General features: G+C 43.4%; 1 protein-coding gene across 1 annotated transcript in view; it reads right to left on the bottom strand.

Moving 5' to 3' along the window:
* Nucleotides 1-25,255, bottom strand: part of RUSC2 (RUN and SH3 domain containing 2) — a 72,163-nt gene that overhangs the window by 6,800 nt on the left and 40,108 nt on the right. The window contains exon 2 of the mRNA XM_047698741.1: nucleotides 4,396-6,492. Within this exon, the coding sequence (XP_047554697.1) occupies nucleotides 4,396-6,424 (2,029 nt within the window). The 5' untranslated portion in view covers nucleotides 6,425-6,492. The remainder of the gene's footprint in view (nucleotides 1-4,395; nucleotides 6,493-25,255) is intronic.

Here is a 25,255-nt window from a genome sequence, read left to right as displayed (position 1 = left end):
GAGATCAAGCCCCATGTTGGGCTCTGCTCTCAGTGGGGAGTCTGCTGGAGATTCTCTCTCACTCCTTCTTCCTCTGCCCCTCCCCTGCCTCGCTCACTCTAAAATAAATAAAATCTTAAAAAGAAAAAGACTCTCCATCTGCCCCCCTCCCCATCAAAATTTGCTATTTTAAAGAAGTTCATCTATCACCTTTCCCCTCATGACTTCCATTTCTGTCAAGGGCAGAACTACCATTTCCTTGTTTCTAAGCCTAAAGAGTTGGGAGTAAGGATCACAGATATTCAAGGTAAGATGTTATTTACTTCAAGCTTTTGCTCATCACCAGTCTCCACTAAAGGTGACTCATTTCATTTTTAAGCAAATCTAACCATAACATTTCTTCATTTGCAGCTGGAATCAGCCTCCTGTCCCCTCCACCCACCCCATTCCCACTCTTTCATGATCCTGGCACTGGAGCCTCAGGATCCACATTTGCTCCCTCTACACAGAACTGCGGTCCCCAACACTGGTCCTCTCCTGTTCTTTCAGCCAATCTTCAGGTCAGCATCTCTCAACACACAGGGCTCAGAACTAAACACAAAACTCCAGGATACTGCACAGCCTGTCTGGGTGTGAGTTGTGCTTCTAATAAAACACTGCACGCACTGTAAACATCTGAATTGACACAAGGTGGTGCTACAAGCTTCCATGAAGCCAGAAACCCTGGGTGTGGCTCACTAGACAACTCTGGCTCAACAAATCTATGAGACAGGAATTAATATCCTTACCTGACAGCTCAGGGTATTGGAAATTTAGAGAGATTAAGTCATTTGTCCAAGGTTACACAACTAGGAAGTGCCAGAGCTAGAATTCTGCCTAAGCCGGAGTCTGACTAAGGTGCTAATGTTCTCTTTATCACATTGCACTACACAGGAAATGGTATCCCTCATCTTTTTCCATTTATTTACTTCATTGATTCTTAAGGGGATAGTGATCACAACCCCAACAGGGAGGGGTTTAGAATCACTCCCAGGGTATATATTCAAAATATACCCTCCTGTCATCTCCAATCTGTGCTTAGAGAACCTTTGTCATTCTCCCTTGCTTATTACTATGCTCCAGCCCCACTTCCTTCTGTCCTTAAACATGCCAAGTTAATTAACATCTCAAGGTCTTTTGCACCTGCTGGTTCTACCCGAAATCATCTCATCATTCAGGCATCAGTTCAAATATCACCACCCCAGTGGTGACCACCCCAGTCCCTCTGGGAAGTCACACTCTGTCTCATTACCCTGTTGTATTTTCTTTTCAGCATTTTATCCCTATTAGAAATTATCTTATTTGTTTATTATCTATTACTCCTCATAAGGACTCCAAAAAAGCAGGGTTTTTGAGTTGTTCATTGATGTATCCCAGTGCCTAGACTAGAGCCCAGTATATAGTAGGTACTGAATAAATATTTGTTAAATGAATGAATCCCCACAGTCACCCTTGGTTCAGGCTAGTCTTGTTGCAACCAGATCTTACATAAATCAGATTTCTTCATAAAATACCAGTTTTATCACCTGTGGCCCTACTGCCCACAGAATGAAGTCTAATCTTCTCAAATAGGTATCCACACTTGCCACCAATTAGATTGCTCCACTCAAACTCACACACCTGCCATAGACACGGCTCTTCCCACCCCATTCCCATCTTTAAGTACACAGCCTTTCCTGTTGGGAATGCCTCCTTCCTTTCCATTTATTTAAATATCAAATTTCAAGGCTGAACTGACCCTGGCTTTCAGATTAGGCCTTCCCAACAGTAGCTTTATTATGCCTGCTATATAAAGTATGTTTGAATTAGACTGTTTATTTCTACTCTTTAAAAAAAAAAAATCCTCCCCAAATCCCCAGGATAGGGTTTGAGGCAGAGGAATGAGATAAGGGAAGAAGGAGGGGTCTGACCTGGGGAGTGCGTCTCAGTTTTGTCCCCAGGGAATATAGAGACTAAGGTTTCTCACTTTTCTGTGGGACAGCCCTTGAGAAAATCAGAGACCACATTCACCCAAGTTTGCTGTTCTGTAGGTGACACAACCACAGTCCTTCAGTTCCTTCCTAAAATGGAGTACCCAGAACTTGTAGGTGAGCGCTAACTGGTTCAGAGGAGTAGAGGACTATCAGCTTCTCCCTTCTGGAGTCTATCGATGAAGACAGTCATTTGAACTGTGTGGAAGCCCTTCCAAACTGCTGACTCATTCTGAATGTGCAATCAATTAAATATCACAAGTCAAGTCCAGCTTACCTATCAAACTTCACATTAGCCCCTGCTTTTTTGTTTTGTTCTTTCCAGATTTGGTAAGATCTTTTTGAATCTTGACTCTGCTGCTCAGGATGTCAAAGAGATCTCAGCTTCTTTTGTCATTCATGAATTCATTGAATTGTCATTCACTCTTTAATTTAAAAAAAAAACCAAACAGAATTGAGAGAGGAGCCCTATAGGAAGTCACTGGAGACTTATGCTACAGAACAGCATCTCTATATGAGAAGTCTTATCCAATAATTTAAAAAAAACACACACACAACACTTTAAAATGCCTCTCCCATCTCTGACCAGGACTGTTCTTGCCTTCAGAATGCCAGCCACAGCATCCCCTGGGCCGAGTGGTACCCACCAGGTAGTGAAGTCTAAGAAGGGAGTGAGACTCTGGCCAATCTCTGCTGTTTCAGAACCCCTCCTCCTTGGGGCTTCCCCTTTCATCCTCCATCCCAAAGGCAGCTCCTCGGTGTCTTTTTAGGAGTGTGAAGTCTTCTCAGGCTATGATCTCCCCAACAGCAGAGATTATACCATTAATGGTTCTTTAACCCACTCCCTTCGAGAAGCCAAAGGACCCGACCCGAGCCCACAGCATAGCACATGCCCTTTCATCTCCCTTTCCCTGCTTTATCTCTCCTTCCAAACCTTCTGAGATCCCAAATGTTGTTTTCGGGATTCTTCAGCCTTAATGTTAGCAATTTCTCTTCAAAACTTTGTTGAACCCAACTCTTTTTTTGAAACTTTCACCTCCTCTAGTGCCTGTGGTTTTACTCTCCCCTGATTTTCCTAATTCTTCTCAGAATCTGAGTGTTGCTCTGCTCACCCTTAAATCATTATATCCTCAGGGCTCTCTGTCCTTGTTTCCTTTACAACTCCACACATTCTCCCTGGGGGCTCTCATCTACTCGAAGCTTCAGCTACCTCTATTATTCTGATGATTTTGATCTTGGTGGTCTCCTGACCCCCAGGGCATCCTTTCCAATCCACCTTTCACCCGAACAACCAGTGATCTTTCTAAAATGCAAAGAACATTCCATTAAGCTATTAAAAACAACCAAAATGCCACTTCCCTGATTAAAATCCTTCAATAGTTCCCTCCACACCCTACCAAATTATTTGGCTATACCAAATTACTTACAGTTTTTGTAAGCATCAAGTTACTCTTCACCTTTGTGGTTTTACACAGACAACTGTATGAACCCAGAATATTCTTCGCACAAGTCTCTACAAAGCCTATTCCTCATCCTCTTTCTAGACTGGTTTTAAATATAAATTCTGTTAGCAGTCTTTCCCTGACATTTCAGTCTGTCTAGAGATGCCTCTCATAGACCAGGACTATACACCTTCATCTCTGGTTTTTATTCTTAAGTAGGCTCCAACACAGGGCTTGAACTCACGATCCTGAAATTGAGACCTGAGCTGACATCAAGAGTCGGCTGCTTAACCAACTAAGCCACCCAGGCGTGCGCCTCACCCCATCTCCGTGTATTAATTATGTTACCTTTTCTGTTTTCATCCATAGTCAGAATTCCTTGAGACTAGAGACTGTCCCTCACATCTCTCTATCACCAACATGTAACACAGAGCATTTATAAAACAATTATTTAAATGTAATAAAATAAATAGGGAAAGAGCAGGCCCAGGGTGCTTAAAGGTCAAGTGTCTGGATTCAGGCTCTTTGAAGAGCAGCAACAATCACTGGCCAAAGTACGAACCTCACTGACACCCAGTGTGCTTTGTCTATGGGACATATCTCTTAGGCACTGCAAATTCCTAAATGTCCCAAACTGAACTTGAGACTTTCTCCTTTTTCCAGGAAATCCACTTTTACATCAGTATCTGTGGTCCCTATCCATGTACCATCATCTTTCCAGTCATCGAGGCTTACTATCACAATCTTCTGCATACTTCCTTTCCCAATATATCAATCTCTGACATTTCAGTGTTATTTTTTATCCTTCCCTCCATTACAACTGTAGGACATGACCTGGACTGGAAAGATGATGGATCTAGGCTGAGGAACCTTTAGTGGTTATGGATAGGGTGGTTTTTAGGGCCCTATCACTGAGGAGGCCATGCATATATATCCTGGTATTCTCCAGCCTCTAGGTTCCTTACCGTCAGCTCTAGCTCTTGCATCCTTCTGGGTATGGCTGTTGGCTGGGCTCCCTGAGAGAGCAAGCCCTGGATCCATCAGCTGGGCCAGGGGGCCTTGCCCAGCAGCTCTGAGGCTAGCAGGTGGCATCTCACTGGACTGGGGGCCCTGACAGACCTGGGTGGACCAGGGCTCTGGGCCAATTATGTCCATGCCGGGCCCTGAGGGCATGGGTGGTAGGCTGTGGCTACAGCGAGTGCCCTCGTCCAGTGGGCCCACCCTATCTTGTTGGGCTTCTGGGATGGGTGAGAACTCCTGGGAGGAGTCCCCAATGCTCACTCGAAGTGGCGGGGAGCCAGAGCCTGCAGCTTTCTTCCGGCCCTTGGCGAGCTCAGCAAAGGAGGTGACTCGCCGAGGTGGGGAGCCAGGCCCAGTGAGGGCTGCGGGACCCTCACTCAGGCGCACTGGGCAACTCAACATGCGTTCCAGTGAGCCCAGGCGGACAGGAGGGCTGCGCGCGAGGCTGCGATCACAGCTCCGAGAGCGCTGGCGTCCAGTGCTAAGGTTGGGGGGTGAAGTGTTAGTATACACTTGCCCCTCGATCACACCGGGGCCCACAGGAGCTGCTGCTTCCACCGAGGAACCCACCACTCCTTGTTCCTCTGTCTGGACTTCTGGCCTCTGGAATAGGTAATACTCAGAGGGCTGGCTAGGGCCAGGGTCTGGGCCAGGGCCTGGTGCAGGGCTTATCTTGGTGTGTTCTTCAGAGCAGCTAGTGATGGAAGAGCCAGCTGGGCTTGGGGATGACTGGGAGGAGAGGTCACAGGTGACAAGTTTATAGTAATTCTGGGTGGCCACAACAAGACGGGCCTGGCTCTGGAAGCAGGCTGTGAGGTCAGCCACACCTGGGCAGGGCTCACAGTGTGGGCGGTAGGAGTTGCAGTTGGCATCGAGCTCAGGAGATGAGGCATGAGGACAGCCATAGCTCCCTTCTCTTCCTCTGCTGTCAGGGTGGTGGGACTCATAAGACATCTTCGACTCGGCTGGGGAGGGCTGCAGGTCCAGGTAGAAGGCGCCAGGGTCTGAGTGGCTACAGAAAGAAGAGTTGCTGCAAGACTGTGGGGCGGAGTTGAGATTGGCACGGGAGTTGCCATGCATCTTGTTGTAGAGGGTGCTGAAGGTGACCAGCACACCATCTGAGCTGTTGCAGGAGGAGTCACTCACGTAGCCCATGGACTGGTCAGCCGCCTCGGACTGACTGGAGGTGCTACTGCAGCGGCAGTGCTGAGGCCCCAAGCCTGAGCATCCTGGGTTCCTTGGGGACTCATCTGAACTGAGCTTCCATTCCTGATCGAAGGAAAAGCCAGAGGTATCACTGGCTCCACCCCCACTGCCACTCCCCCCAGGTCCCCCACACTCGTCCAGCTCCATGGTCTCTGCTTCTAGATCTGGCCGGCAGCAGTGGCTAGGGCTGCAGTGCTGGCTCTCCAAGGTGGCCACTGGCTCCTGTTCCTGCCCCTCCACTACTCCAGCCCGACTACGTGTTGCCCCCCATGGCCTGCCCGCTCTGGGGCCATGTGGTGGCAGCTGGAAAGGGGACAGATGGAAGGTGGGCTGACCAGCCCTATGCAGGTGGAAGGACTGCTGGGTGGCACTATCACCAATGCTGTCGTCATACAGATCACTAAGTCCTGGCTCAGCCGCACCCTCCTGCAGCAGGAAAGGATTGTGCCGTTTAGGGGCCCCAGGGCCTCTGCCATCCCGAACCCTACTCTTCGTGCTGTCTGCAGGCCGTGTGGATCCCCCCGCAGCAGAGTGCAGACTGTTGTATAGCAGCGAGTCAGCTTGTCCTAGGTCTTGATCAGGCTGGGTGATGCCCAGGTCAGGGGGGCAGAAAGGATTAGATCTGGTGCTCCCACTACTTCCACTTGCCCCTCCACAGCACTGCCTGTCTGGGACCTGACAGTGCACCAGGGGGATGTGGTGGACGATGAGGGTCTCTCCAGCCAGCTTTGGGGGACTATCCATTCTGGAAATTTCGAACAAGGGCATCAACAGCACCAGACACTGCCCCCGGAGCCCAGTGGGGCAGAACACATTTCATCAGGAGAGCTTGGCACCTGGAGAGAGAGGGAAAGAAAGGGAACCTAATGTCACCTCCCTGGAAGTCAGGGACATGCCCTTCCCCATAGCATTTTCAGATGGAGGAGAAAAGACTCAGAGTCAAGATGGAGCTTGAGAGCACAGCCCGACAGGGTAAGGCCACCCTGCTGGACTTTCCACATGGCACAGGTCCAGCTCCTGAGTGCCTGCTCCATTCCTCATCGGCCATACATCCACCCGTGACAAAGGGCAAACCCCTTTTCATGCCACCTATGAAGGTCTGGGGATCTCAAGAACAGTAATTTCTCCTTTTCTTTCAAGGACATGTTCTTAGCAGTAAACGATGATGATAAGTCCCAACTATAAAAAAAGTATGAATAGTACCTAACTTAGAAAAATCATCTAGGATGCTGAAAGGGTGCTCGGCACTGAGGGGGACAGAGAGATGCCATAGACCCAGCTACAGTTTGCCAGCTCTCAGACAGGGGTAAAATCATGAATACGAACTACATCATGTACTCATGGCAATAAGCTATTAATTTTGCAAGAAAACTGTTTTTAAATATTCTGTATGGTTTGCCCCCATGTCACTTCATTTTCTCCTTTGAGCCCCAGAATGCTTGTCCCTCTCTGTTGGCTGTGGGCTAGTGATTCTCACTCTCCCTCCTACTGTCCTGGAGCTTCTACTTATTTTCCTTTTTCAAGACTTTATTTTACTTTATTTTTTTAAAGATTTAATTTATTTATTTGACAGAGACACAGTGAGAGAGGAACACAAGCAGTGGGGAGCAGGAGAGGGAGAAGCAGGCCTCCCGATGAGCAGGGATCCTGACATGGGGCTCCATCCCAAGGCCCTGAGATCATGACTGGAGCTGAAGGTAGACACTTAATGACTGAGCCACCCATGCACCCCTCATGATTTTATTTTTAAGTAATCTCTGCAGTGAATATGGGGCTGGCACTCACAACACTGAGATCAGGAGTCACATGCTCCACTGACTGAGCCAGCCATGTACCCCTGTCCTGGAGCTTCTTGAATACAGAGACCGAGTTGGGCATCAGAGTGACTACAAGTACGGGTGATGCCAACCTCCTCACTGAGGGGATGGGTGTCTATTTCTATCACTTTTGTATCACTCAGGCACACAGAAGGCCTAGCAAACATCATAGGCATAATACACTCTTGTCCGGCTCAGGATACAGATCTTCTGAAGTGCCCAAATTCTGCCCAGTTTCAGTCCAGAACTTTCACTATCAGGGTCCCCTAGAAAGTATTCTCTTCCCACTTTTTCCTCTAACAGGCTAAGGTAAAGTTCTCTCCTGTTCAAAGTCTCCTGGTCCTAAGCACACACAGCCCATTCGGAGATTCTCTCTCTGATCTGCTGGCTGGACTGTGGCCAAATGGCTTCCTCAAATTCTAGTCTCCTGTGCTACCAAGTTCAAGTCCTAACAGTCGTCGCTTGCTCAGACTCCTCCTATCTAATTTTTGAAATTAGAAATTAGAAATTCATTCATTTCTCTTCTTTCCTTTTTTATTCCTGTCATTTTTCTTCCACCCACTATGAATCTAAATTCCTTAATGCCTAAGTTTTCCGTCATTTAGTTGAATGCTTAACACCAATTTTTAAAAATTTAACTCATTTAGATTACAGGATCACTGCTCTTCATGTGGAGTATAGAAAAGATCCGGGTAAGTCACACATGCTCAAGGACATGAACAGGCAACACATAAATGAAAAAATTCAAGTGGCTGATCAATACGTATGTGAGGAATACAGTTTAAAAATTTATAAATTAAATTACATCAATATTAAAAAGCGAGTGTTGATCCTTTCTCCCCGCCACCCCCCACCTTTACTTTCTGAGAGGAAGACTTCTTTGTTGGACTTCCAACCTTTTGGGAGTTGATTGGGCGTAACGAGTTCATATGGAGAAAAGTAGAAACCAGAGAGGCTAAACTGAGCTATGAGGTTTGAGTTCTACAAGAAAACATGGAAATAATATTTGTTATCTTGGATTGGGTGATGGTTTCTCAGATATGATAGATAAGGTGGACTTCATAAAATTTAAAACCTTCATGCTTCAGAGTATACCATTAAGAAAAGACAATCCACAAAATGGGAGAAAATATTTGCAAAGAGATTACTGATCAAAATATATGAAGAACTCTTATAACTCAACAATAAAAAGACATATAACCCAATTAAAAACTGGACAAAGAACTTCAATAGACATTTCTCCATAGAAAACTTACAAATGGCCAATAAACACATGGAAAGATGCTCAACATCATTAGTCATTATAGAAATGAAAACCATATAGATACCACTTCATCTCCACCACGATGTCTAAGATAAAAGATAGTAATAAATGTTGGTGAGGATATTGGCGGAGATATTGGAAACTCAACCTTGTTTGAGGCATTGTAAAATGGTACAGCCACTTTGGAAAATCAGTCTGACAGTTCCTTAAAATGTTAAACATAGAGTTACCACATGACCCAGCAATTCTACTCCTATGTATATATCCAAGAGAAAGGAAAACACATGTTCACACAAAAGTTTGTATATTAATATTCATAGCAGCATTCACAGTAGCCAAAAAAGTTGTAGCAAGCCATTATCCATTAATAGATGAATGGATAAACATAATGTGATACAGAGGCACCTGGCTTGCTCAGTTGGTAAAACATGTGATTCTTGATCTCAGGGTCTAGACTTCAAGCCCCCCACTGGGTGTAGAGCTTACGTACTTTATTTTTTAAATTTGGTTTCTCTTCTTTTCTTTTTTTTTTTAAGATTCTATTTTTAAGTAATCTCTTGACCCAAAGTGGGGATAGAACCACCCTGAGATCAAGAGTTGTGCACTCTACCAACTAAGCCAGCCAGGAGCCCCAGTGTAGATAGATAGATAAAGCTGCAAAAAAACCCCTGATGTTAAAAAATAATTTGATATAGGGGCGCCTGGATGGCTCAGCCATTAAGCCTCTGCCTTCGGCTCAGGGCTTGATCCTAGGGTTCTGGGATTGAGCCCCTCATCGGGCTCCCTGCTCAATGGGAAGCCTGCTTCTTCCTCTCTCACTCCCCTGGCTTGAGCTCCCTCTCTCGCTGTGTCTCTCTCTGTCAAATAAATAAATAAAATCTTTTAAAAAAATTTGATATATACATGCAATAGAATATTATTTAGCAATAAAAGGAATCAGGTAGTGATCAATGCTACAATCTGAATGAACCTCAAAAAGATAAGTGAAAGAAGCCAGTCATAAAAGGCTTCTTTGTATGGTGTTGTATGATTCCATTTATATGAAATGTCCAGAATAGGCAAATCGAGGGAAAAAGAAAATAGATTAGTGGTTGCCAGGGACTGGGGAACAGGGAGTGACTTCTAATGGGTATGGAAGTACTTTCTGGGGGTGATGAAAATGTTCTGAAATCACACAGTGGTGATAATTATGAAAGTCTGTCAGTAAAATCAAATCCATAGATTTTTATGGCATGTAAATTATACCTTAACAAAGCTTTTATTTAAAACCTTTTTTAAAAATAGAAAAAATATTAGGATTTATGAGAAGAGGAAAGGGGAGATGAGGAAGGGAATGGGTGATGAGCAATGGAGGGGATTAGGCATTTGCAGAGACAAACTGAGAAAGACAAAAGAAAGAAAGCTGCCTTCAAGTATGGGATTTTGTTGAGAGGAATAAAGAGGATTTTTAGGAAATTTAGCTATGAAGTACATGAGATAATTTTCCCTTCACTACTCCCCATCTCTTTTCTTCCTTCACCAAGAAAACTTGGGTTCAAATATATATGCTACAAGGATAACAGAAAGTTGCAAACAACCTAAAATTCTAGTAATAACAATCCACAAAAAAGTACAGAGCAGAGTATCATTAAAATAATGTGTTAATGTGGTTACTGACTTGGGAAAATGTTCATAAAATGTTAAGTAAAACTGCAGATTACAAACAGCATGTAGTGTATGACACCATTTTTGTAAATAAATACATGTCTATTACATGTCTTAGTCTGTTCAGGCTGCTATGACAAAACATCTCAGACTATGTGGCTTATAAACAGAGAAATTTATTTCTCACAGTCTTAGAGCCTGGGAAGTCCAGGATCAAGGTGCCAGAATGGCTGCATTCTGCCCTCTTCCTTGTTCATAGCTGGTACCTTCTAGCTGTATCCTTGTATTGTGTAAGAGACAAGGGAGCTCTCTGGAGCCTGTTTTGTAAGAGCACTAACCCCACTCATGAGTGCTTTGTCCTCATGAGCTAATCACCTCCCAAGGTCCTACCTCCTACTACCACTACCTTTGAGGGTTAGATTCAACATATGAATTTTAGGGGACACAAATATTCAGACCATATCAATATGCATGAGAGAAAATTTGAAGGCATATACAACAAAATATTAATAGTGCTTATCTCTATTGAGTGATTTCGGATTATTTTTAATTTTACTGTTTCATCTATATTTTCTTTTTAAAATTTTATTTAAATTAGTTAATTAACTTATAATATATTATTAGTTTCAAAGGTAGAGTTCGGTGATTCATCAGCATATAACACCCAGTGCTTATTACATCATATGCCCTCTTTAATGCCCATCATCCACTTCCTCAACCCCCTACCCACGATCCCTTCAGAAACCCTAGTCATCTGTATTTTCTAATTTGTATATAATAAATATCTATTATGTACATAACTTAAACAGTTTTGTTTTCTCTCTTTTAGATTTGGGGGGAGAGGTGTGGGAGAGACTCTCAAGCAGGCTCCACACCCAGCATGGAACCTGACGTGGTGCTTGATCTTACAACCCCGAGATCATGACCTGAGCTGAAATCAAGAGTCAGATGCTTAACCAACCGAGCCACCTAGATGCCTCATTTTGTTTTCTTTAAACAACACAGATACGGTGGGTTCAGGGCTTAGAGAGGGCAGCTTCCCCTTACATAGAGTATTAAGTTTCCCCAAAGTCTAGGCTATCATATGACGCCTGGACTAAAAGGAGCATAGAAAACTGTCTTGTACGGATAGGAGTACTTTCAGGAAAACCTATGGGCTACAGCCATCATTTGATCTTCAATGAATAGCAACCACCCCCTGCCCCCAGCACTATTTTCAAGTAGCATTCACAAATAAAATATACACACATAAGAACTTTTGATTTGATTCACAAAACTATTACTGAGTCATACATGCTTCAAAATGGAAAAACATAATGACATAGAGTCTAGAAGGCTGATCCTCTAAACCAGGGAGAGAGAATAAATGGATACAGAAGATGATGAAGAACCTTTGGCTGGAGGATACAGAGCTGTATTACAATGTTGTTTTATGTATCTGTCCCCCAAACTAGAGTTCATTTCCTGAGGTCAGAAACTGGAATATAGTCAACTCCATGTCCCTAGAACCTATACATAGTGCTCGGAATGTGGTAAGTGCTTGGTTATTTGTGGACTCATAAACGTGACTTGTTTATCTTTTTATAATTGAGTTGTAGGAGTTTTAAAATTTCCTTTGTCAGATAGGTCTTTTTTTTTTTTTTAAGATTTTATGTATTTATTTGACAGAGACACTGAAAGAGGGAACATAAGCAGGGGGAGTGGGAGAGGAACAAGCAGGCTTCCTGCCAGCAGGGACCTGATGTGGGACTTGATCGCAGGATCCTAGGATCATGACCTGAGCCAAGGCAGATGCCTAAGGAATGAGCCGCCCAGGCGCCCCGTCAGACATATCTTGAGAATATTTTCTCTTAGCCTGTCTTGCCCATTTGTTTTCTTAATGTTGTTTTTCAATTAATGGGAAGTTTTTAATTATATAAAATCACATTTATCTTTTTTTTCTTTTATGGTTAAAGCTCTTCATGTCCTATCTAAAATGTCTTTGCCTATCCCAAGATCATGAAGAAAATTTTTCCTTTTTTTCCCCCCTGAAAGCTGTATAATTTTAGCTTTTATATTTAGGTTGTGTTGAATCCTATTTTAACTATAAAACTACATCACTGTTGGATTCATTTTATATTTTTGTATCTTAGAGAAGGTCTTATTCCTCCCTGATCTTCACACAACCAAGGGAAATGCCTGCCAAGAGTTCCTTCACAGACAACTCTAGCTCAGCCAACTAAGGTGAAGTTCTGCAGACATCCTATGTGATTTTGTACTCATGCCTCTGCCCCCTCCCCCCCAGCCCACAAATTGTTGTCTCACTGATCCTCACAACAACTCACCAAAGTGGCAGAGCCACTTTCATTTTAAAAAATGAGGAAAGCAACAATCCAAAAACAAAAGGACTTGTCCAAGATCACTCAATGAATAAATGACAGATTAAGACAGGACTCAGGAATCTTACCTTTTGATCAGTTAAGAATGTAATGAGAGTATACTATACATGTGACTTTATTTCAAACACCACAGAGCACATACCTCTTAGACTTCTTTCTTGGGAATAACTTGTTCTATAATAATACAAGTTTAATACTGCAGCCCATGAGCTCTAATAAAGTAAAAGAGAAAACAATGGGGTAGAAGAGCTAATTCCAGACTCATTCTGTACCCTGATTAAGTGGAGAGACATGGAAGATGAAGATGCAGAAGGAACAGAGAATCCAGAATAGGAAGAAAGTGGAAGAAAGCTCTCAGAAGATGGGCCCTCTAGCTATGATTACTAGACAGATAGTGGTGGGTTCAGCCAGCATCAAGTGAGGAAATCTAGCTCTCTAGAACCAGGGTAAGCTTTCCATGAGAGCCCTTTTCCTGGCTCCCATCCCAAATTGGTGTCTCCTGGCCTATCGTAACAATACTATTTATTAGTGATCATTCATTGATCTCTTGCATGCCAGGTGATTTACATTATGTCATCTCTAGTTCCCCTATAACTTTTTAAAGATTTATTTATTTATTTTAGGGGGAGAGGGACAGGTGGGGAGGGGCAGAGGGAGAGAGAGAATCTCAGACTCCCCGCTGGGCACAGAACCCGATGTGGGACTCAATGACCCTGAGATCATAACCTGAGGAGAAATCAAGAGTCAGATGCTTAGTCAACTTAGCCACCCAGGTGCCCCACCACTCTAATCTTTTAAAGTAGGCATGATCACTTCCATTTTACACATGAGAAAACTGAAGCATAGCAAGAGTTAAGTAGTCTGCTCATAATTACACAGCTGAGATGGGACACAAACTCAGGTCTGCCCAATTCTGCCCAGTTCTTAATTCTTTCCACTACAACTCCCTCCCAAAGAAAATGATCAGGGCCACACCCTCTTGGCATTTACCCTGCCAGGCTGCTTCCTACCTTTCCTGTATAGGCCTAAAGTCTTGGCATTTACCCTGCCAGGCTGCTTCCTACCTTTCCTGTATAGGCCTGCACTCTAGCCTCCACTTACATAATTTGTGTTTACCCACTTCTCTATTCTCTAAACCCACTGTCCCTTTCAATATTACTGCCCCAGTAATATGAGTGTTACTAAACAGTCTTCAATTCACCTTCTATTGCAGCTCCTGGTCCTCATCTCCCTGCCCCCTTCATAGTTCCCAAGGCCCCCTTTTCCTGTTCTGTAGTTCACATTCCTAGATGCTTCCTGGGAACTAACAACCTCCCACAACTTCCCAGTGTATTCCCCAACCACATATTTGCACAAAGTGGAACTACTGACTCCTATTAGCATATTTTTGAATCATCCACCAAAGTGGTGAATGGAAATGGGAATTTAAGGAACTCTACCTGCTCAGCAATAAGGTAACTCTGGGCAGGAAAATGTTCTACACTCCAGAAGAAAGGTTTCCTCTGTTTTTGGTCATCAGCATCTCTCTGCCAGTCATTGAACGCCTTCCCTCTTTTTTTGGCCTTCTGAAGGAGGACTGGGATGACAGTGGTACTCAGTTGCTAATATCTAAAAATCTGACCTTGACCTTAGGTCCCATGAGGAGCATCAGTAGGACGGATAGCCTTTTTCCTGTCTGGGTCCCCTCTGTGGCAGGACCGAGAAAGGAGAGGTAGAGGGTGCATTTGGGAGTATCAGCTTATGGTCGGGTCCCTTCCTGTTAGGAATCTAGGTCTGATAAGAAGACCGATTATAACAAGTCAGGTGCCCTCAGTATAACAGTGACCACCTCCCTGCGTGCCCCCAGTAGACTGTGGAGCCTCTTGGTCAACATTCTTTCTTATTCCATCCTTACCGAGAGCCTAGTGGCTTCCATGGTACCAGAAGATATGTGTCCATAGGTATGTATGTTTTTGTATGGAGGAAAAGGAATGGGCTGGATGTTTCCCAGCCCCTCCTCTTGAAAGCTGCTCAAATCCCTGCATTTTCTCCAACATAAACTTATAATAGGTTTGGGGTGTCTCCTCCCATTAAGCCTTTGTTCTTAGATCTGAACCCCTCCACCCTGGCCCACACTATAGTACTTCATCAGAAACGCCCAGAGAGGAAGGAGGGTATCTGCTTCTTGACAAAACAGCATTAGCCCAAGCCTCTGCACCACAGCCCAAATATATGCAAGGATGAGCTCGGCTAATGTTTGCTCTCATGCTCTCCCCCTCTTTCTCGCTCGCTCGCTCTCTCTCTTTCGGAAAGACAAAGCCAACCCTCAGAAACCAGGGCCCAAATGTGCTGATCGGTTATCCTAGCGTCTCTGCCCTGCCCCTCCCCCAGCTCCGCTGAGCCATACCTCTGTAAGGAGCCTTGAGCTGTACCCGGAGGCTTCTGTTCCTTTTGCACTCCAACCAAGCTCTACCTTGACAGTTCCAGCTGAGGCATTGTTCCACGGGACCACACAGAGGGAACTGAACCGATTTCCTAAGATCTGATTTCTGCTAATACAATGGCATCGTTGCTAATGCAGGGAGCCTGCGCAATCCCAGCCCCAGGATCCTCACTGCTGCTGCCGCCGCTGCCACTGGTGCTGCGGTGACGTTGCTGCTAAGGGAAGGGGGAAGGGAAAGGAGCAGGCATGCCCACAGTACAGCCACTCAGCCTCCCTCCCTGTCAGTCCCTGTGGGCCCTTTAGCCCAGGGAGGGGGGAGGGGAGGGAAAGGAGTCAGCCACAGAGGGCAGGCAGTGCTGGAAGGCTGAGAACTCTAAAGGCAGCTAAGAAAATTAGGGAGAGAGCAGGGCCTACCTAGCTTCTCTCTTGTCCTTAGGAGTCTCAGGGAAAGTCTGGGCAGAGGCTTAGAGCTTCCTTTCTTTATGCCCCTCCTTTTAGATCTTAGCCAGAAACCTCTCCCTCCTCTCTTCAACCCACTCTGAATGACTCCTTGTTTTCTAGCTTTTTCCTTTCACTAAGATTCCAGACTAGCCTCAGGGTGGAGCAGCCAGCCTGAGAGGGGGTTCCTGAACCTTGAAGGGAGGTTGTAAGGACCCTTCATCAATCTACCAGCAGGGAGAGTCCTTGCGGATCCCAGTTGGACTTAGCACTAGGCAATTTAGGGTGTGCCTCTTCAGAGAAATGAGGTCTGTCTCAGAGAAAAAGGGAGACTGGGCCACAGGCAGGCTTCTTCTATACACTGGGTGGTAGTGAGACTGAGGACCAAGCTGGCAACAGACCCCTTCCGAACAAGGGTCCAATTCAGTTCCCTGGATTTTCATAGGGCCTATTAGTGTGGCTGGAATAGAACCTTTCCCTTTCACCTACATTAGCTTTTGGACATGTGTCGAGTGGGGTCCAGCTGGGCCTGTGATGAGGCAGAATCCATTTGGCCAGGGTGAGGGGCCAGGAAGCTTCTTTTCCTAGGGAAAGGAAGGCTAAGGAAAGGGAGTGGTCTCCCCTCAGCCACAGAAAAATCTCAGTTCTACCTGTAGACCTACAGAGCCCTTCGCTTCTTGTAAGCTCCACCTTCCTCAGGTTCTGGGGCAGTTCTGAGGGGATCAGTGAACAGTGGAGAAGTCACAGCCAGAGCCAACTGTATAGCAAGCAACAACACTGTCCACTTCATGCCACCACTCCCTGCTGCCACCCTTGAACACAGAGATAGTTGCAAGCAGGGCTTGGCCCCCAGGTATTAGCCCTGTCTAGGTCTCCTCCCAGTGTTGACCAGTATCTGGATTCCACAGCCAAGCCCTTGGATTTCAGGTCCCTAGAAAGAAGCCTGGTATCCACTGGCCGGGACCACAGCAGCCACCACTCAGGATACAGAAGAGATGTAGTTTATCTCCCTTATTGCTTCTTCTATTCCCTGTGAGACCCACTGATGATATGCTGGGAGGTACAGAGTTGTAGAGAGAACAGAAGTGGGTGAGAACCCCCAAACCTACCTCCAACCCTGATCTTTTTGAGGGGCCATGGCACCATGATCCTATAAAGCAGAAACAGTGAGGAAGAGGAGAAAGGGAGTCTGCTTCCTAAAACTAACCATTAGTGATCCTCACAGGGAAGTTGAAAATGGCAGATACGGTGTCACTGTACAAGCATACCTCCTTTTACCGAACTTTGTTTTGCTATGTTTTCAATACTACTTTTTTTTTTTTTTAAACAAATTGAAAGTCTGTGGCAACACTCTGTGGAGCAAGGCTCTTTGGTGCCATTAACATCATTTACTCAATTTGTGTCTCTGTGTCATATTTTAGAATTCTCACAATATTTCAAACTTTTTCATTATTATTATATTTGTTATGGTGACTTGTGATCAGTGATCCTTGATATAAAGCTATTGTTAATTACTTTGGGGTGCCATGAATCATACCCATATAAGATAGTGAACTTCATAAATGTTGTATGTGTTCTGACTGCTCTATTCACTGGCTACTCACCTGTATCTCCCCTTCCCTGTGGGCCTCCCTCTTCCCTGAGATACAATATTAGAATTAGGCCAATTAAAAACCCTAAGATGGCTTCATGGTTTTCAAGTGAAAGGAAGAGTTGTACAACTCTTACTTTAAATTAAAGCTAGAAATGATTAAGCTAGTGAGGAAGGCATTTTGAAAGCTGAGATAGGCCAAAAGGTAGGCCTCTGTGCCAAATGCTTATCTAAGTTGTAAATGCAAAAGAAAGTTCTGGAAGGAAATTAAAAGTGCTACTTTGCTGTAGCATGAGTAGCACTTTTCATATGAATCATTAGAAAGCAAGAGACTTATTGTTGCTATGGATAAAGTTTCAGTGGTCTGGATACAAGATCAGACCAGCCACAACAGTCCCTTGCTCTGGATGAGAGCAAGGCCCTAACTCTTCAGTTCTTTGACGGCTGGGAGAGGTGAGGAAGGTTCAGGAGAAAGCTGGAAGCTAGCAGGGGTTGCTTCCTGAGGTTTAAGGAACGAAGCCGTCTCTGTAACATCAAAGCGCGAGGTGAGGCCCCAGGTGCTGATGCAGAAGCTGTAGCAAGGTCTGGAAGATCGGGCTAAGATTGTTCATGAAGGTGGCTCCACTAAGCCACGGGTTTTTGATGAAGATGAAACAGCCTTCTACTGGAAGAAGATGCTTTCTAGAACTTTCAGAGTTAGAAAGGAGAGAGAAGTCAATGCCTGGCTTCAAACTGCAAAAGGACTGGTTGACTCTCTTGCTCGGGGCTAAGGCAGCTGGTGACTTTAAGTTGAAACCTTGTTGACATACTATTCTGAAAATCCTAGGCCCTTAAGAATTCTGCTGAATCTGCTCTGCCTGTGCTCTGTAAATGGAACAAAGTCTGGATGACAGCACATCTGTTTACAACATGGCTTGCTGAACTTAATTTTAAGCCCACTGTTGAGACCTCCTGCTCAGAAAAAAGATTCCTTTTGAAATATTACCACTCATTGACAAGGCACTTGGTCACCCAAGAGCTCTGATGGAGATGTACAATGACATTAATGTTGTTTTCAAGCCTGCTAACAAAATATCCACCCTGCAGCCCACGGATCGAGGAGTCATTTTAACTTTCAAGCCTTATTTTTTTTTTTAATTTTTAAATTTTAAATTTTATTTTATTGAAGATTTTATTTTTTCATGAGAGAAAGAAAAAGAGAGAGGCAGAGGGAGAAGCAGGCCCCCCCACAGAGCAGGGAGCCCTATGTGGAACTCAATCCCAGTTCCGTGGGTTCATGACTTGAGCCAAAGGCAGACGCTTAACTTACTGAGCCACCCAGGTACCCTCAGGTCTTACTGTTTAAGAAATCTATTTCGTCAGGCTATAACTGCCATAGGTGGTGATTTCTTTGATTGATCTGGGCAAAGCTAATTGAAAACCTTCTGGAAAGGATTCGCCATTCCTGATGCCATTAAAAACACTGGTAATTTACAGGAAGAAGTCAAAATATCAACATTTAACAGGAGTTTGGAAGAAGCTGATTCCAAACCTAAAGGATGACTTTGAGGAGGTTCAACACTTTAGTGAAGGAGGTAAGTGCGGATATGATGGAAATAGCAAGAGAACTAGAATTAGAAGTGGAGCCTAAAGATGTGTCTGAATTACTATAATCTCAGGATAAAACTTTAACAGATGAGGAGTTGCTCCTTATGGATGAGCAAAGAAGTGGTTTCTTGAGATGGAATCTACTCCTGGTGGAGATGCTGTGAATTCTGCTGAAATGACAACAAAGAATTTAGAAATTACATAAACTTAGTTAATAAAGCAGCAGCAAAGTTTGAGAGAATGGACTCCAATTTCAAAAGAAGTTCTACTGTGGGTAAAACACTATCAGACGGCATCAAATGCTACTGAGAAATTGCTTGTGAAAGGAAGAGTCAATTGGTGCAGTAAACTTCACTGTCCTATTTTTTTTAAGATTTTATTTATTTATTTGAGAGAGAGAGAGAGAGAGAAAGAGAGAACACCCATGCATGAGCACAAGTTGGGGGTGGGTGGGCAGAGAGACAAGCAGATTCCTACAGCTAACCAGAGAGCCTGATGTGAGGTTTGATGCCAGGAGCCTGAGATGACAACCTGAGCCAAAGTCAGATGCTTAACGGACTGAGTCACCCTGATGCCCCTTTAGTTGTCTTAGTTTAAAAACTTGCTACAGCCACCCCAGCCTTCAGCAACCACCACCCTGATCAGTCAGCAGCCCTCAATATTGAGGGCAAGACTTTCCACCAGCAAAAAGATTCCAACTTACTGAAAGCTCAGATGATGGCTGACATTTTTAGCAATAAAGTATTTTTTAAAAAGATTTTATTTATTTATTTGAGAGAGAGAGAGAGAGAGAATGAGAGAGAGCGAGAGAACATGAGAGTGGAGAGGTCAGAGGGAGAAGCAGACTCCCCAATGAGCAGGGAGCCCAATGCAGGACTTGATCCCAGGACTTCAGAATCATGACTGAGCCAAAGGCAGTTGCTTAACCAACTGAGCCACCCAGGTGCCCCAGCAATAAAGTATTTTTTAATTAAGGTGTGTACATTTTAAAAGACATAATGCTATTGCAGACTTAACAGACTATAGTATAGTAAAAACATAATTTTCATATGCACTGGGAAACCAAAATATTCATTTGCCTTGCTTTTTTGCAACATTCATTTTATCGCGGTGATCTAGAACAGAACCTACAATATCTCTGAGGTATAGCTGTACTTCCCTCTCCCCTGACAGACACCTCAAAGTGGGTTGGATAAGCAGCTTTAGTATAGGACAAAGTCATTCTCCATGACCAAGTGCTTGGACTTCTAGCTTCTTACTGTAAGATTTCTAGGTCCAGGATCTTGTTCCCTGAAATTTCTGTGAGGCTAAGCCATGTATCACACTGGAGAGCCACTACTTAGGAAATGCTGGTAACTTTCAAATTTTCTATGTTTGGCTTATTTTACCATATCATCACCTACTTTCTACCCACTACTGCTAAAAATCTATAACACCTTTTTTTTTTTTAGTTTGTTTTTTTTTTTTTTTAATTCATTTGACAGGGAGAGAGAGAGATCACAAGTAGGCAGAGAGGCAGGCAGAGAGAGAGGAGGAAGCAGGCTCCCCGCTGAGCAGAGAGCCCAACGTGGGGCTTGATCCCAGGACCCTGAGATCATGACCTGAGCCGAAGGCAGAGGCTTAACCCACTGAGCCACCCAGGTGCCCCTAAAAATCTGTAGTGCTTCTGATGAAAGATCAAATTATTTTCTGGTTACCAACAACAAAAAAATTTTGACACACTATAAACCTCAACTGGCTCCTAATTAGTATTCTCACTTGCAATTTACCTTCCACAACTGCCAGATTCATCTCTTTAAAGTACCATCTTTCTTCAATACGTGACTCCTCTTGCCCCTTTTTAATGGCTTCCCATTACCCAGAGAATCGGCTTTCAAGGTCATCCATCTTGGCTATCTATCTACTCTCTCTTTATACAAACTTACTTCTGACACCCCATCATGTAGTCCTTCAAACCTGTTTCATAATCTCATTTCCACTCTGCCACCCTTATTCACATTCTCCTACCTGTTAAAGTTGCCTGTATTCAGAATTATCCAAATTCTACAAGGCTCAAATCAGTTCCTTCATCAAGTCTTCACTGCCAGAAATGATCTTCCTATCTTCTGAACCTGTGGCTACAGGTTGTTGGTTTTACAGACAAGAAAAGAATCCCACAAAAACCAGTAGATCTATATGGGATCGCTAATTTCTTACATTGCCAAACAGCATCATTTTAAAAATAATAATAAAACTTCGCATCAACTATAATCATTGCATAAGAGAAAGCATATTGTCATTATTTTTCTCACTTCACTGTATACTGATGCAAACTTCATCAAAAAGTAGTATCAGTCCATGAACAGTTTTATTAAATAAATCATTTGTCCTTTGATATGTTTAATGTTCTTTTTTCATATCTACCTTAATGTCTCTTTTGACTGCAAAATCCAAGTTAAATTCATCTTTTTAAAAAATTTTATTTATTTAGAGGCGCCTGGGTGGCTCAGGGGGTTAAAGCCTCTGCTTTCGGCTCAGGTCATGATCCCAGGGTCCTGGGATTGAGCCCCACATCGGGCTCTCTGCTCAGCAGGGAGCCTGCTTCCCTGTCCCTCTGCCTAACTTGTGATCTCTCTCTGTCAAATAAATAAGTAAAATCTTTAAAAAAATTTTTATTTATTGGGCGCCTGGGTGGCTCAGTGGGTTAAGCCGCTGCCTTCAGCTCAGGTCATGATCCCAGGGTCCTGGGATCGAGTCCCGCATCGGGCTCGCTGCTCAGCAGGAAGCCTGCTTCCCTTCCTCTCTCTCTGCCTGCCTCTCTGCCTACTTGTGATCTCTCTCTGTCAAATAAATAAATAAAATCTTTAAAAAAAATTTTTATTTATTTATTTGGCAGAGAGAGATCACAAGTAGGCAGAGAGGCAGGCAGAGTGAGAGGGGGAAGCAGGCTCCCTGCTGAGCAGAAAGCCCGATGTGGGATTCGATCCCAGTACCCTGAGATCACGACCTGAGCTGAAGGCAGAGGCTTTAACCCACTGAGCCACCCAGGTGCCCCAGTTAAATTCATCTTCGCCCAATACCCAGTGTGTTGGACAGAATCATTTTTGTTCTATTTCCCACAAACCTAGCACAGTGGTTGGCAGATACAAGGTGGTTAGTCCAAATCTTGCTAGACGATAGTAGTGTAAAAGAAATGTGCCTTGAGTAAATGAGAGTGAGTGGTAGACAGATCTGACTCAAAAGGCTTAGAAGACCCTGCTATTCATGTGGGGGGGATGGTCTATTAAAAGAAAGCTCAGGTTAAAGCCTCTGCCTTCGGCTCAGGTCATGATCCCAGGGTCCTGGGATCAAGCCCTGAATTGGGCTCCCTGCTCAGTGGGGAGCCTGCTTCCCACCCTCTCTCTGCCTGCCTCTCTGCCTACTTGTGATCTCTGTCAAATGAATAAATAAAATCTTTTTTTTTTTTAAAGAAAGCTTAAAAAAAAAAAGGAATAACTCTTCATAATCTTGAGTTAGGCAATATATTCTTAGACATTCTTAGACAATACCAAAAGTACAAGTGACAAAAGAAAACATACATAAAGTGGACTTTGTGAGAATTTAAAGCTTTTGTGCTTCAAAGGACATAATCAAGATAATTAAAAAAAAAAGCCCCACAGGATAAGAGAAAATACTTGCAAATCAAATTTCTGATAAGGGATTTCTATCCAGAATATATGAAGAACTCTCACAACTCAAGAATAAAAAGACATATAACTCAATTAAAAAATGGGCAAAGGATCTGAATAGCTAGCTATTTTTTCAAAGAAGACATAAAAATGGTCAACAAACACATTAAAAGAATCCCAACATCATTTGTTATTAGGGAAGTGCAAGCCAAAACTAAAATGAGATACCACTTCACCCTACTAGAATGGCTAAAATCTGAAAGACAGATAATAACAAGTGTTGATGATGTAGAGAAATCAGAACCCTCATACATGGCTGGGAGGACTGTAAAATGGTGTAATCACTTTGGAAAACAGTCTGGAAGTTCCTTGAAATCTTAAATATAGAGTTACCATATGACCCAGAAATTCTACTCCTAGATATATACTTATACTAGATAAGAAATGAAAACATATGTTCACACAAAAACTTATATATGGGGACGCCTGGGTGGCTCAGTGGGTTAAGCCTCTGCCTTCGGCTCAGGTCATGATTTCAGGGTCCTAGGATCGAGCCCTGTATCTGGCTCTCTGCTCAGCAGGGAGCCTGCTTCCCCTTCTCTGCCTACTTGTGATCTCTCTCTCAGTCAAATAAATAAATAAAAATCTTAAAAAAAAAAAAGCTTGTATATGAATGTTCACAGCAGTATTCATGATAGCCAAAAAGTGCAAACAACCTCAGTGCCTTTCAGTAGATGGATAAATAAAATGTAGTATGTTCATAAAAGAGTATTATTCAACAACAACAAAAAAGAATGAAATACTGAAACACATTATAACACAGAGGAACCTTGAAAACATGCTAAATGAAAGAAGCCAAATACAAAACGTCACATATGGTTTGACTGCATTTATACGAAATGTCCAGATTAGGCAAATCAATGGAGACAAAAGTAGATTAGTGGTTGCCAGGGACTTGGGAAGGGGAAAATAGAGATTGATTATGGGATTTCTTTGTGGGATAATGCAAATGTTCTAAAATTAGATTATGGTGATGGTTGCTCAACTCTGTGAATATGCTAAAAACAACTAAATTGTATACTTTAAATGATGAAACATGGTACCTCCATTATATCTCAATAAAACTGTTAAAAACAAAAAGCAGCAGCCCAGTGAACAGTGTTGTTTAGCTCCACAGAGAGAGTTTTTGAAGGCTCTGTAACTGGGTGGGGATGGTGGAATTTTAGGTGTACAGAAAGCGGCATCTCCAGCATTGCTGGCATGTCAGCCCAAGGACCTCAGACAATTCCCTCTTTCTTTCTTTCTTTCTTTTTTTTTTTTTTTTTTAAACACAAAAGTTCAGGGCACCTGGGTGGCTCAGTGGGTTAAGCCTCTGCCTTTGGCTCAGGTCACGATCTCAAGGTCCTGGGATCGAGCCCCACATTGGGCTCTTTGCTCGGCCAGGAGCTTGCTTCCCCCTCTCTCTCTGCCTGCCTCTCTGCCTGCTTGTGATCTCTCTCTCTCTCTCTCTCTGTGTCAAATAAATAAATAAAATCTTAAAAAAAAAAACACAAAAGTTCTTTAAAAATAGATTGTATTAACTTTAGTTTCTCCTTAACCATTTCTTAACTACCAGAAGTCTATCTTCTTTTTTTTTTTTTTAAAGATTTTATTTATATATTTGACAGACAGAAATCACAAGTAGGCAGAGAGGCAGGCAGAGAGAGAGGAGGAAGCAGGCTCCCTGCTGAGCAGAGAGCCTGATGTGGGGCTCGATCCCAGGACCCTGAGATCATGACCTGAGCTGAAGGTAGAGGCTTTAACCCACTGAGCCATCCAGGCACCCCAGAAGTCCATCTTATAATACTTGGACTATCTGAACTAGTTTAGTTTTGAACTTATATTACTTAAATTTTCTGATACTTAGCTATCTTCTCCTTTTGAAACCCTCTTCTCCCTTTGGCTTCTGTAACACCAAACTTCCTAGAGCCTCTTCTTATATCAGTCTTTCTTCATTGTTTAATAAAAACGCACTGATAATAATACAATAATAGTAAGGGACTTTAACACCACACTCACTGCAACAGACAGATATCTAAGCAGATCAATAAGGAAACAAGGGCTTTGAATGACAACTGGGCCAGATGGACTTCACAGATATATTCTCAGTATTCCATCCTCATGCAATAGAATACAGATTATTCTCAAATGCACTTGGAACATTCTCCACAATAGATCACATACTGGGTCACAAATCAGGTCTCAACCAGTACCAAAAGATTGGGATTATTCCCTGCACATTTTTAGACCACAATACTTTGAAACTAGTACTGAATCAATTTGGAAAAGTCTCAAATACATGGAGGTGAAAGAGCATCCTACTAAAGAATGGACAGGTGAACTAGGAAATTAAAGAAGAATTTTAAAAATTCATGGAAACAAATGAAAATGAAAATACAACTGTTCAAAACCTTTAGGATGCAGCAAAGACAGTCTTAGGATGGAAGTATATAGCAATACAAGCCTTTTTCAAGAAACAAGAAAGGTCTCAAGTACACAACCTAATCTTAAACCCAAAGAAGCTGGCAAAGAATAGCAAATAAAGCCTAAACCCAGCAGAAGAAGAGAAATAATAAAGATTAGAGCAGGTATCAATGAAACAGAATCCAAAGAACAGTTGAGCAGATCAATAAAACTAGGAGCTGGTTCTTTGAAAGAATAAATAACATTGACAAACCCCTTGCCAGACTTACTAAAAAGAAAAGAATGAAAGAGGAGAGATCAAAACCAATACTGAAGAAATACAAACCATTATAAGAACATATTATGACC

Source organism: Lutra lutra, chromosome 13 (genome assembly GCF_902655055.1).
Source record: "Lutra lutra chromosome 13, mLutLut1.2, whole genome shotgun sequence".
Lineage (NCBI taxonomy): Eukaryota > Metazoa > Chordata > Mammalia > Carnivora > Mustelidae > Lutra > Lutra lutra.
This window is presented reverse-complemented; position numbering and strand designations above follow the sequence as displayed.